General features: G+C 33.5%; 1 protein-coding gene across 3 annotated transcripts; it reads right to left on the bottom strand.

The window, feature by feature from the left end:
* Positions 1–5,337: 5,337 nt before the first annotated feature.
* Positions 5,338–12,495, bottom strand: LOC125868378 (tRNA-specific adenosine deaminase TAD1). 3 transcript variants are annotated; one of them, XR_007446731.1, is made up of 11 exons: positions 12,271–12,495; positions 12,049–12,169; positions 11,110–11,289; positions 10,873–11,018; positions 8,464–8,577; positions 7,141–7,310; positions 6,985–7,057; positions 6,775–6,894; positions 6,400–6,487; positions 5,974–6,088; positions 5,338–5,900 (listed from the first exon to the last, which is right to left on the bottom strand). XR_007446731.1 is itself a non-coding variant. In XM_049549042.1 (11 exons), exons 1-10 carry the CDS (start codon positions 12,443–12,445, stop codon positions 5,975–5,977), a joined length of 1,305 nt encoding a protein of 434 aa, XP_049404999.1. In that variant the 5' UTR covers positions 12,446–12,495; the 3' UTR covers positions 5,338–5,900; position 5,974. The 3 variants fall into 3 exon arrangements, 2 of the variants coding, with proteins under 2 accessions (XP_049404999.1, XP_049405000.1); XM_049549042.1 differs by having other exon boundaries at positions 6,981–7,057; XM_049549043.1 differs by having other exon boundaries at positions 5,338–6,088; positions 6,981–7,057; positions 10,873–11,007; positions 11,114–11,289.
* Between the last annotated feature and the right edge of the window lie 2,114 nt (positions 12,496–14,609).

The following is a 14,609-nucleotide window of genomic DNA, read 5'->3' as shown; positions in this document are numbered from 1 at the left end:
TCATCTAGACGTGGCACATATATATATAATGAATGCGAAAATTAGTTGCAATACAAGCACAATGTGTATACAATTTTTTTTATTATCTATTCTTCATGTACATAAGAAATTCGCTAATTCTAAGGCTAAAGATAAGTTTGAACCCCAAATGAATTTTGGTGTTGTGAAAGTTTCTAAAATGAATTGGTTCAACATAATGGTTAAATCTAGCAGGTCATGGGAAGACGGGGTATGTCATATCTTTTACTTTTTTTAATATGAACTTTGTAATTCTTCATTCAAATTTTGCATTTTGAACTTCTATAGAAATTGGTATGCATTTCGAACTTTTATAGAAATTGGTATGCATTTTGAACTTTTGTAGTTGATATGAATAGCAATTACTTTATGTATTTTGGCATGAAATATGTATGCATTTGGAATGATACCTATTTCGTGCCAAAATCATACTTATTTCATGCATAAGTCATCACTTATTCATACCAGAATCATGCCACTAGAATATCAAAATAATACCATTTCTAACTATTAATTGTCATTTATTAGATAAACAACATACCTAATTCATTCCAATTAATGCCAAAAAAAAAGATCAATCATACCAAAATCGTACAATTCCAAAACAAATTTTATGTTATATTTTTAAACCAGAAACATACAAAAAAAAAAGAATGTTCATACCAAAATCTAACAATATACATGACAAAAAAACAAAATAATTAAAACTAATATACACAAACAAAAGTTGAATATTTTTTTTCCAATATCACTGTTAATAATTGTTTTTTACGTTTTGTTTGTATACTAATACAAATAAAATATCGAAAAGAACACTAACATGAAAGATCCCATCTACCACCATGCTTTATTAATACTGATAAAAATCGTCTATTACAAAAAAAAATGAAGATTATTGAATAAAAACGAATAGGAATTAGACGAGAGTGACGATTAAAGAGAAAATATTGAGAAGAGAAAGAAACGTTCGAAAATAAAATAAAATAGTTTGAACGAATTTTAACAAATGAGAGAAAATGTCAATAATTGTTTTGAGCTAAACAAGGAAAACAAATACTCAACTTGTTATGACTCCTATTTTTATGCCTCCTATTGATTATTATTAATATTTTCAAATTATTTATTACTAAAATATCTGTTTTAATTGGTTTACTTACTTTATTTATTTTTCACAATAATGTCTTTATTTTTATTTTAAATCATTTTTTAATTTAGTTAAATGTTATAACCTACAATTTTTTATTGTTATAACTTGAAAGATAATAAATAATGTCATAACTTATAATTATTAGTCTTATATATGTCAACTAGTAAAATTATCAGCGCTTCGCGTGAGAATTTGATATCACATAATTTATAAAATAATATTTAAAACCTGTCTGTCATTAAAACTAAAACACGATATTGTCTTACATACAAAATTACGTAGTAACGAACATTAATAATGTAAAAAAAACGACAATTATAACATTTTATCACTTATCCTTCAATCAGTCATCTTTAATTTGATTTTATAATTTATCCTTTTGCCTCTAGAAAGTGTTACTATTTGATATTTTTGGGAAATTAGATGAACATCAACACGAGATATTAAATTTTCTAATAAATAAATAATCTTTATCTGTACTAACAAGTATTTATAACAATAACTTTACAGAAACATAAACAAAAAAGTTTAAAACATGTACTCAAAAACAACAATTAATATCATAACTATAAATTAATGACTGTAAAAAAGTATATCAGGATCTATAACAATAGAATGAAACAGAAAGGAAAAATTTGAGCCCACTGAATGCACAATGTCTCCTTACACTCTGTTTGGATCATTGTTATCCATTATTTCATAATGTATTGTATTGTATTGTACTCTATTGTACCGTATTGTGTGGTAGATACAATGTTTGGCTAGACTGTATTGTTTGTTCTTGTATTATAACATTTTAATTGTTTGGTTTGATTATATCGTACTGTATTGTAATTTATAAATTTACTAAAATATCTTTAATTATTCTAGGGTAGGAGGTTGACTAGAATTAAATAATATAAGGTAAAGGGTAATATAGTATTTTGAAATATTATGTAAAGATATAATTGGAAAAAGAAATTAAGTAACAATGGGAACACCAAATCGATTGTTCCATAAAATAGGGGTTTTCATTGTTACGTAACAATGAAATTTAACATTACAAGAAAATACATTTTAAGTAACAATCAAAACAAACATTGTAGGTATAGTAACGTAACGATACACTACAATACAATGGGTAACAATGATCCAAACAGAGTGTTAAGAAAATTATTTCCCTCTAGTACCCGAGGTTTAAAGGAATCGATCCTCTCAGGATGGAACGATTCTATTCACAAGTATATTGATACAAAAATAATTGTGTCAGTGAGTCACTCAATAGGAGCAAAGTACCACATATTTAATTGTGCAGAAGATGTTCAGAATTTTGGTTGTTTTAAAATGAGAGAAAATCCCTCTATTTATAGGCAACAAAGAGTAGTGTGAACAAATGCTTATTGTGCCTTATCGAAAATGCCACAACTCTTTGAAAAAGTTACAACCCTTCGAAAAGGTCACAACCTTTCATAAAAGTAAAAATTTTTCATAAAAGTCGCAACTCTTCATAAAAGTCACATCTTTTCACGAAAGGAGAAGGCTGTTTTTGGAAATAAATAAATTTAAAAAGAAATTCTAGCTTGTGGTGGCGCCACATAGGTGGCCTAGGGTTCTCTTTTATATAAATATATGATTGTAAAATTTTCACCTAATTGAAATACAATTATAAAACACTAATTGGTCGGGGGGGGGGGGGGGGGGGGNATTTACTCAAATTGGACCTAACCTAATATATTTCCGCTAATTGGACCCACAATCCAAACTATTTACCCTACTACCCCTTGTACTATTCACTGAACCACTGCTTCTTCATCCTTGATACCATCGAAGTATATATACTCTGATGGGTATCTGTATACTATGATGGTTCAAGCAGTAATTGAGCAGTCTTTTCACTGAAACATTGCATGTTCCTCTTCGATGCCATCAAAGTGTGTGTGTATATATATATGGTATTAAGGACTAACTGAGTAATATTTTCATTGAAGCACTGTTTCTTCCTCTTTGATACCACCAATATATATATATTGATGGTATCAAGCAGTAAACACGCATTAATAATAAAAACCAAGGATATGAAAGTAAGACAGTGGCCGCTTATAAATAGTTTCATTTTTTGAGTTCTCCCCTTTCACGTAGTTGTACTACAGGACTGAGAAAAACCTGACTCAAAGAGGAGGGGAGGGGTGTTCAATAAATGTTTTTCAATTTTTTCATGTTAGATTGATCAACAAAATTTTAAAAATATTTTCTCTAGAAAAATAAATTCTTTAAAATGATGAAAGTAACTTCCTTTATGGAAGTATCGAAAAATAAGTTATACAAAACAAGTTACGCAAATGACATTCTACATTAATAATATCCTCCCCACCATCCAACACATTTTATCTTCACCTCCACCAATAGCCCCTATCCCCACAACCCCCTATCCTCTATATTTACCTCTCATAATATTTAGGGAAAAAGTACAAATATATCCTCGAACTTTCAAAAATGGTATGTCAATACCCTTTGTCATACTTTTCGTTTATCAAAGCCCTTGTCGTCCAATAATCTGTACACATTTACCCCTCCCACTAACGGATCACTTATTGTGTACACGTGATGCAATCCTACGCCACAACCCGAGTTGACCAATTTTTTAACCCAAAATTTTAAAACCTACCCATAACCCATTTAACCCACCCGATTTACCCACAAATAAACTCTCTAAAATCCTAAAAAAAATGATGAAAATCCTTAATTCATCAAGACCATGATAGTATCCTTGTGAAGAATTAACATCATTTTTAATCTTCTTCGCATTTTGATAATCCACATACGGCATCGCCGGCAATGGGCGGTGGAGGTGGCGGTGGCGGTGGAGGCCGATACCCACCCCATCTGTTATTAATGTGAGGATGATTATGAGGATACGGATTTTGATAGATTACAGATCTAGTACCATAACTGGACTGACGGAAATTAAAATGGTAATTCAAATTGGAAGGAAGCGGGTAGTTGGGTGGGGGGAGGAGGAGTTAGTAAAGAATAAGGGTTTTGGGAAAGGGGAGGTGTTGTAGAAACTGCAGGTAAGGAGTAGGTTGGGTGGGAGGTGGTGGGTGAAGGGAAGGAAAGGGCGGAGCAATAGAAGAAGACGGTGGTGGCAACATCGGAGGAGGAGGGTGGTGGAGGTGATAATTTTTATGCTTTTTACTCCATGAAATTCCCATTTTTTCTTCATTGCAGGAACCAAAGGAACAATAGAAGAATTTTGAAGAAATCAACGGAAGAATTAGAGAAGAAGAATTACAGAAAAGAATAATGGAAAATGTGGGACCCACATTGTTAAGGGAAAGTGATTAGCATGTTAAGTTGTTGAAAAAATAATTTCAAAAATTAAGTTTTACAAAAACAATTCATTAATTAATAGGAGTATTACAATAAAATTCTTATTATAATCATATTTTTTAAAATGAGGGTAAAGTTTAACATAAATAAATAAACTTTAGAATTTTTATTTAGGATTATAAAGAGTTTATTTGTGTGTAAATCAAGTGGGTTAATTGGGTTATGGGCTTGGGTAAAAAAATTGGTCAATCGGGTTGTGGTATAGGATTGCGACTCGTGTACACAATCAGTGCTTCGTTAGTGGGAGGGGTAAATGTGTACTGATTATTGGACGGTAAGGGCTTTGATGAACGAAAAGTATGACGAAGGGTATTGCGTACCATTTTCAAAAGTTCGAGGATATATTTTTCCTTTTTCCCTAATATTTATTTAGATTATATGCAAATGTTTTTAGATAATATTTTTTGCTTGTGTACCAAACATAAAAAAATAACTAAGAAATTCACTTGTTTTCCTATAAATAATTTTTTAATCTTCCATCACACTAAACACACCCAAGAACTTGTGCTTTCATGGAGCCATAATTTTTAGTAAGGGGTGTCAAAATATAAAGTAAAAATATATACGCGATGCTATCAAAGATAAAACACACAACCTCAAGCAGTTTTTGCAGCCCCTTAACCACTACACTAAACCTTTAACTTGTACCAAGAGGTGTCAACACTTGTATATATATTTATTAAACCAAATTTTGACCAATATATACAATGTAATTTTCCGACGAAGGGGTATCGAGTGACACCCATTGCCCCAGGGTAGCTCCGCCCCTGCATACATGGTGAACGTAAAGTGCTTTGCTCACCAAACTACCCTTTTAATGAGCTGATATTACAAACTAATCCTTCATTCATAAGCAAAAAGCTCCCACAAATTACAGTTCATGAACCCAATAAACTACTCTCAAAAGAGTTAAAAAGAGGCAAATAGGGATGGTTTTAAAATATTACCTAGCTCTACTAAAGTTCTTTTAATCATCTACTTTTCCTAAATGGCCATGAATATCTTGAGAATGCCATTGTGAAGTTCTAACACAATATAATGTTATGTCTTCCTCCAAGAAGAGTATTGAGTAGTATAAATTTTTTTATAAGTATTAGTCTGAGACATCCTAATTACTTAGCTTCATTCTCACTAAAAGACACAAAACTAATAGACACTTCAACAAAACAAAAACATGAATCAGATGATTTCAGCAATTCCCCTGTCAATTCAATGGAGTTAGCCCAGAAAAGGCTCAAATTATCAGCCTCTGAAGCAAAATCATGTCACCCATGGACCATGTTAAGCACTTTTAACTGTCGAATACATTCACAGATCCACCATTGTCCCAGCAAGACTCGATATCTTCTGAATCACTTGCAATAAACTTGCGTAATTCACATAATGCCAATATTATAGTCATTTTTCAGTTATGCAATCTATCTAAAGCAGCAACTCGCCTCACGGAGCCATGAATGAGAAGGCCTCAAAATCTTGAGGTTTCAGAAACCAGTTCTTGAAATTTGAACAGCCTTTAAAGGTTTCTGAAGCTAAATTATATTCTTGCGACTTAGCCTGCAAAAGATAATATAAAGAAGGTGAAACAGTCTGTTTCCACAAAATCACCTTGAAAATATTAGTCTCTCTCCAGTTCAGCTAAAGTGAGCAGTATAAATTATCACATAAGAATGTAAATATCAATGCCTTATTTAATAAAATATGCATATACTTGTATCTACAGACTACATGTCACCTTTATTGCTATGAAATATTAGTTCCTCTTTAGGTCACCCAAAATGAAAAGAAGAAAGTTATCCCACAGGAATGCAGATACCAATATTTTAAGTGAACAAGTAAACATTTGTACACAAAGAACTGCATGTCACCTTTAGTTCTCGATAAGAGTTCCTGACAGAAGCATGTTCACCTAAGCAATTATGTGATAGTGATAAGAAGGATTCCAAAAAGCGCTTCCTGAAATGATCATAGGACATGTCATTCCCAAAGATTTACAAGATATTTCCACATATCATGGCTAAGCCTATGTAAACTTTTACATATCAGAAAGGATAAAGTGCTAAAACACATTTTATTAACTAGTTGACACGATGGTATGCACATGAAATAGTTAAAACAACAAAATGTGGGACTCCTCACTAAGCATCAGACAGAATTTTCTACAATTTTACCCCATTGAAATGAAGAATCATAGCATTAACAATGCTATAGAATTTTCTAAAATCTAGTTCTGATGAGCTTACTTGCATAGAGAAGACTCAGTGGAAGGAGACATAGCGCCCTTTGCAGAAGTGCCCTGCTTCCTGCCAGTGGTTCCAAGAATGACTTCATGCAATCCAGAGTTGTTCCAGCATATGGAGTACCTTGACATTAGAACGCACTCTTTGAAGTAAATAAAAAGCAGTGCCAACAGATAATCATCTAGATAAAGGAATATTATGCCACCTACCCACATGTTAAAGTGGTCAAAGCAGTTTCAGAATGTTGAAACTCCTCGGATGGAATTGGCGCAACAAAGACAAGTGGCTACCAAAGGTGAAAGTAAAAAATGTAACATACAAACAGTGAGGATAAGATGAAGAAGCATGGCAAGAAAATTGTGCAGAAACCTTGTTCACTTGAAATGGATCCATTAACTTGTTGGACAATGGTAAGACACGCTCGTGTATGGCTCTGATCACTTCATCTTCAATAATGGAGGGTTTAGAAGCTAAATGGGATTGTCCAATGGTCACAGAAAAAATATAAATTGGCTCCAAGAAATAAGAAAGTAGAGCTCCTGCAATAAGAACGGTACTGACTGAAATTAGAAACAACACAGAACTTCCGTTAACTATTAAAATATCACTGCAATAAGTAAAAGCAAGGCTCCTGCAATATTAACAATAGTGATTGGCTTCAAGTAAAAACAATGATAACCACCAGAAAGTACCTTAACAACCACCGAAATTACAGCACATCTTGAAAGCACACTATAGAGGAAGGCTTCACAAAGTTGATAATACAATACTTACCAGAGCAGTGTTCACAGGTTTCTCCATTTCATGAGACAATCTCCTCAGCAATTTAAGAGTCTAAGCACCAGGAATTTATTTTTTTCAAAAAGTCATATGATGATACACCACAAACTACTCCCACCATTTCATTTTATGTGTCCTAGTTTGACTGAGCATGGAGTTTAAGAAAATAAGAAAGACTTCTTACGGTTTTAAACTAAAGGTGTAGAATGTACCAAATGCTCTTTGAATCTTGTGGACTTTAAACATGCTAGGAGTGATAATTGAATTAAAGAGCTACAAAATATAGAAAGTGGCATTCTTTTTATAATAGACTAGAAAAGAAAGTAAGACACATAAATTGGAACACAGGGAGTACTTCACAATCCCATGAACCAAACAAGTGAACAACAGACCAACCATGTCATTGCATAATGAATAGTCAGATTTACCCATGGTTTTTTATTGAAATGACTTTGTGAATGTCTTACTAACCTGCTGACATTAAATGGGAATTCATGATAGGAATATGAACTCCATGAAAGATGGACATTTACAAAAGAAGATTAACAATCTGGTAAAACATTCGATAATTTCATATAACTGCTAAATCCCAATTAATTAAATGAAATGAAAGATTGATTTAACACATCATTTTAGTAGATCTAGAGAAACTGCTTATCACCATATTGATCAATTGCAGTCGTCAAACATCATAGATGCATTTTAAAACAGAGAAATATATAAAACAAAAAGATCAGTAAATACAAGATAAAGAAGAGGTGCTGCAACAGCTTCTATATTATTCATATATTTTGAGAAAGGTAAAAGTTCATACTATTCATAAATGTTGGTCCTTAGTTCTAAAGGTTTCTTCCATTGCTTTTGGATATTATATTATTGAAAGCAAATGTAACAATTAGAAATATAAGGAACCTTGTACACCAACCACGTTCCAGCGGGCAATTTTATCAGAGCAGCTGACTGACAAAGTTGTATCTCCACGACCAGGTTTTCGCATGACTGTGCCAAAGGGTATGGGTAAACAACCTGAAAAGATAGAAATCTGAAATTATTCTTAAGCAAAAAATAAAGAGACATGAGAGCATGAGTTTTTGATTCCCAAATTATCTCCCTCTCCTCCTTTAAATTATCAGGGGGGAGATGGCACTTTGGATTTCCTAAACCAATTTTTTTACAAGACATCAACCACTAATTAGTACTTGGTGGAAAAATCTTAAAGTGAGCCAACATCAATTGTCAACTTTGGTACAACAACAACATACCCAGTATAATCACACAAGTAGGGTTTGGGAAGGTAGAGTGTACGCAGACCTTACCCCTACCTTGTGGAGGTAGAGAGGTTGATTCCGTTTTCGAAAGTCCCTTGGCTAAAGTGAATCAAATCAAAATAGTTATGAACAAGGAAATACAGAAATGAAGAAAACATGGCAGCTTATATGGAAAGCAATACGAAGCATACAAAAAAGGAATAGTAACGTCATATGGTAGATATCAAAAAGCAAGAAACAACATGAATAAGGCTGATACTACAACATACACGGTGCAATGAACTACCACCAAGCCTAATCCCACCGAAAAACACGACAACGCTCAACTACCTACTAACCTTCTATCCTAATCCACGACCTCCATACAACTAATTGTCAACTTTGCTACTTAGATTAATTATATTATGCCTAACAATTGTTCGTAACAACTGCTACAAACTAATATTCTAAATCCATACGATTTGATCTGCCTTTTGCACAATGAACTGTTGCTTGGGTAATTTCAAAAACCAAAACTAAGGAACTCCTTCAGAAGACATCATAATGTAGAAGACACAGAAAGGCTAACACTTCCGATTTATTAGAATACATTCCATAGACATCATGATCAGTCCTTTTTTTTTTAAAATGGACGCTATAATTTGGTCCTCAAGTCAGCTAACTGCTGATGTGACATGAGTTTACTATTAACGTTTACACTACAAAAAAAGTCCATACCAGAATAAGTGATGATTACTAAACAGTTACAAGCAGGATACTCTCTCAGCTTAAACTTAAAGGTCACCTTGGTCCTTTTTCTTTTAAATTTTTAGCGTACACGGTCAAGTAATAACATTTTATAAACAAGGGAAATAAAAACCCGCTTACAAGGATATACCAAAAAGTAGAAAACCTTACCAAATCAAACACTAAATCCTTAGGCTAAAGGTTTAAAAAGAAAAAGAACAAAGGGTGCATGTCCCCAAAAAAATCAATCTTCCTTTAGTGGTACTCGCAAAATACATCCTAAGTCGAAATTATAATCTTTTCAACACAATAGTTTTCATTATTCCATCCTACCGATCAAGAAAACGTTTTCATTATTCTATTCTTCAGATACTAAAAAGTTACTACACGTTGATCAATGTAAATCCCTTTGATAAAGATTAAACAATTTATACATTTTTATTTTTGAGAATAAACAATATACATTTTTAGTTTCTCCATCAATATACATGCACATAATGAAGACAAGAACTTAATTTAGGAAAGGAGTTCTATTTTATTTTTTAAAATTTCTTACGTACTACCTTCTTCCTTCTTTTTTTTTTGATAAACAATTTCAAGCGTACCTCACGAGGAAGAAGACAAGTTCAAAGAGTGGGTGATAACAGTTCATATTTGTAAGAAGGAATATAAGGATTTGATGATCTCATTTGTTCCAATGAAACTGGGACAGGAAAGAAAATTGCACACTGTAGTTTAATTAGGTAATGCACTAGATCTTGATGATGAAACCACACTAGATCTTATCTCCTAAATTGTGCTTAGTTTATCTTCTTTCCGATCGAGCCATTTGCAACTTTATAACCACTCTTGACTTGCACACACACTCAATAGGATTATTTAAAGGTCAGAGGCCCCACTAACCCATCAAGACAGTATGCTAAGTGAAGGGGCTTAGATCTAGATAGTGAGCCCTATCAATTGAGCTTGAATCATCAAAAAGTGAAGAAAAGAAAATCCCAAAACATATAAACTGAGTGCTCACAGTTGGTCAGACTGGAATCGGACTATAGGCTTGCAACCAGGCTTGGACTAGGAATCCATGTTAGTACTCTTATCTCAACCAACTCAGCCTGACCAGTGAACAGAGCTAGCACTAAACACTCTAGCAGAAAAGATCAAAACAATTAAAAATCCTACCCCCACCTGGGATTACTTTAAAGTTTAAACATATCTTCGCCAACAAATCCAAGTAACAAAAGACTCAAAAGATCCTACATGACAATAAGGGGTTCAAGAAAGGCATTAAAGGAAATGGTTATGGCTAATGTTACTAATATGGTCATACCATCATTCATAGCAGTATATCCCGACGACTCCCCTTTTGAATAACTAAGTTGCATAGATAAGCACATCATGTCCCCATTCTTTGCAGGACTATCATGCAATAAAGCAAGCTCTGAACCTGGTGAGGCAACTCCACCTGCAAAGAAACTAGTATAATAACTAAATTGAAAAACCAGAGAGTTCTACTCTTACATGAGTTGAAGAAAGGGTTTAAAGAAGTAAAACAGAATACCACTACCTACAGGGTAATTGTGATATGTACAAATGTAACTGCCACCCGTGCTTCATTTTCAATTTTTTTGTTCCTAAACCATCACTCTCCAAATGGAACATTAAGTTTTCCACATCATCACGTAACACACTTCCATTGCTATGTGCATGGGTATTGTAAACATCTTGAATCTCTGAATACAAGTACCTGGTGTGATCAAAGCAAATCTTCAAGGATATTGATAAAAGTCATTTTCCTGTAACCAACGATAGGACATATTTCATCCATGTACACCTAGACATATCCTTGATACACTTAAAAATACAACACCCAAAAAAGAGACATTAGCACTGCAGCATAGGCACGGCACTCCTAAAATTTTAGAAAAAGGACTTCCATTGCCCAATTTGAGTAGTCTTTCCTCAATCCAACAAAATCACGCCTTAGAGTTTAATAGGTAGGTCGATCACTTCCTATGAATAGAATGAAAAACCAGTTTCTGCTTAAGGTGAAGGGTAGACTGGCAGGAGGGTCAAGGTTCATTTATCGAAATTGTTTAGAAGTAAGATCGGAATGCCACCACCTTTGACTTTTCAGCCCCTTCCAATACTACCAGTGGGGAAAGATGTCAGTTCCATCTTTCTCGAACAAGACAACAAAATTCCAATCCTTATAAGTTGTTAAAAACAAGACAGTAATATAGTCTGTCAACTTTACGATACTGGTTTGCTTTAGTATAATCAGTTGGTGATGATCTCACGTGAAACAAGAATGCTTTGGTACTACTCATACAAGTCCTCATCCATGATTGAAACAGTTTGCTTTGCACACAACTTGAACATGCAAATTTTATAATGTTTTAAATATCCAGATTTATTTAAAATTTTGAAGAATCCAGTTCAATTAGATATTTTGATATTCCTGCTTTGAAGATTGTTCGACAGAGAAAGTAGAAGAAAAAAAAACCTTAGTAGAGCTCTTCTTGCGATCATTTCAGCATGAGAATCATTCACAACATCGCCTTTCGAACTCCGTCGCGAACGCCCTATGCATTTTGTCCCCGTTCCCAGCGAAATCACTTTCAGTTCTGCAAAATAATAAGCAATTATGGTTTCTTCAGCAAAATAGCGAATAGAAATCGGAAAAAGGATCAATTTTTTTAAAAAAACTTTCAAAAATTGTTAGGACCTTGTGAAGGTGAAGATGCAAGAAAAGCAGCCAAAACAGTGACTTCACGGCCTTGAGGTTTTCCTTTCTTCGGTAGACGGCGGTAGACTGAGAGCACTGCTTCTGATACTTTCTCCCCCCACTGTTTCTCCGGAGACGGAGACGGAGCTTGCGCCGTTTCTCCGGCGGTCTCCATAGTTTCTGTGAAGAGACTGAATTAGAAAAAGAAAAGAAGTACACACGTACGGGCAAGGGGTGTGTTTGGTTAGAAAATAAAATGTTTTCAGAAAAATATATTTGTAAGACATTTTTTTTTTGGAACTTTCACATATAGCCACTCAAAAATAGTCTAATTACTCTCCATAGTTATAGTTTGATAATTACAATTCGTAGCTATATGCTATAGGGAGGAGAGAGGCAAGCGAGACTGGGAGAGAGAGGGGGAAAAGAGTGGGAGAAATGTGAATTGTATATGTATATAGGTTAGATAATTGTATATTATACATATGTATTTGTATATATGGCAAGCGAGATTGGGAGAGGGAGGAGAGAGGCGAGTGAGATTGGAGAGGGAGGAGAGAGGTGAGCGAGAGAATGGGAGAGAGGTGAATTGTATATGTATATAGGTTAGATAATTGTATATTATACATATGTATTTGTATATTCTGGCGAATTATACATATACAAAGGTGGCTAATTATACAAACTCAAAGTCAGCCCGCGTAATTAATGAATAATGTTAGTCGTGAGTGGTAATTATAGCAAACTATAGCTATGATGAGTAATTAAAAAGTATAAGTTTGTTTAATCGCGTAATTTTCCCTTTTTTTGTGTGTGTTTGATACACACAAGTAGAGCTGTCAAAAATGGTCGGCACAAGCCTCGCGGGTCAATGAATTTGAAGGGCTAGGACGGGGCAGCCCTTTATTTGGTAGGGCCTGAAAATGTTCAACCCAGCCCAATCCTAGAAGGGTCGAGGACTGGGGCGGGCCAGCCCTTTTTTTTCTTTTTAAACTTATAATTCTATAACATCAAGAAAATGAGAAGATTTTCAAATTAAATATGGCAAACAATGGTGTTGTTTCAATAACACTAGCAAAAAATCTAGTGTAATTAACATGTATCTCGCATACCAGATACCCGAGCGAGATAAGAGAGTGACAAGCAAGATGGGAGAGAGGTGAGGGCGCAAGATTTGTCTATGTATCCTAGATACATGCAAATCTACTTAGATGGAGTGTATCTAGAACAAATCAACCTAATTTTAAATTCATATATTCTGAGATACATGTATCTGGACGTATCAAAATCTGGTAAGATTCATAATATTACAACATAGCGTGTATTTAAGTAATTAGATTATATACTAGTGAGATTATTGTAGGTTACCATTAAATAAAAAGTTTTGGCCCATGGGACGACCCTAGCCCGGCCCCGATCAATACTCAAGGGTTAAGGGTTTATATGGGTCGGACTTATAAGCCCTAGTTTTAAATAGGCTTGAAAAATCATATCCCAACCCTACCTCAATAACGGGTTGGGTTGGGCCGTCCCCTTGGGCTAAAGCCCGTTTTGATGGCTCTACACATAAGTTATCTTTAGTGAAATTTAGTTAATTATTCTGAATTTAACGGCTTGCTATGTCACATCTTAAAATGCATTTTTTCATCAATTTATTTCTTGATAATCGTTTTCTTCTTCGTTAAAAGACATAAAACGTTGAGGTTTATAAAAATGACACTGAGTAGATGTTTGGTCATGCAATACCATATCACGATATGAAATCATAAGATGAAATTAGCATTTGAACATACGATTTAATTCTGCTTCCATCTCATGAATTTCATATTCTCCAAAAATCATGATTTGGGAATTCCATATCATGATTTGAGATTTTTAAAATATAAAAATTGATCCAAAAACTTATATTTTGTTAAAACAACTCCACATTTATATCTACTAACTATTTGTTTCATATGTAAATAAAATTAATTTTCACATCATTACTTTTTAAAATTTATTATTCTCAACAATATAAAATGTATTATTACTTTAAATTTGGTGAATATAAATGATAAAGTAGGAATTGATTTGGTGAATATAAATAAGAACGGAGGGAGTAACACTTTTTTAATGTTTCATAATAAAAAAACTTCTCTTTCGGCAACATATGAAAATGTTTAAAGCAATTTAATATGAAAAGGGACAAAATTAGTGATGTATGTTTGACAATCACTACTTCTAATATATTTGATTTTAGCACGAAATTAATGCACTATAAATGTGTAATTGCACACATGTGAAACAAGGCAATATTGACTCACAAGTGAAAATTGTCATAACTCGTATAGTGTTACATA

The sequence above is a fragment of the Solanum stenotomum genome, chromosome 6, assembly GCF_019186545.1.
Source record: "Solanum stenotomum isolate F172 chromosome 6, ASM1918654v1, whole genome shotgun sequence".
In the NCBI taxonomy this organism is placed as follows: domain Eukaryota; kingdom Viridiplantae; phylum Streptophyta; class Magnoliopsida; order Solanales; family Solanaceae; genus Solanum; species Solanum stenotomum.
Note: the sequence above shows the minus strand (reverse complement) of the source record. Positions and strands in the feature narration are given on the sequence as shown.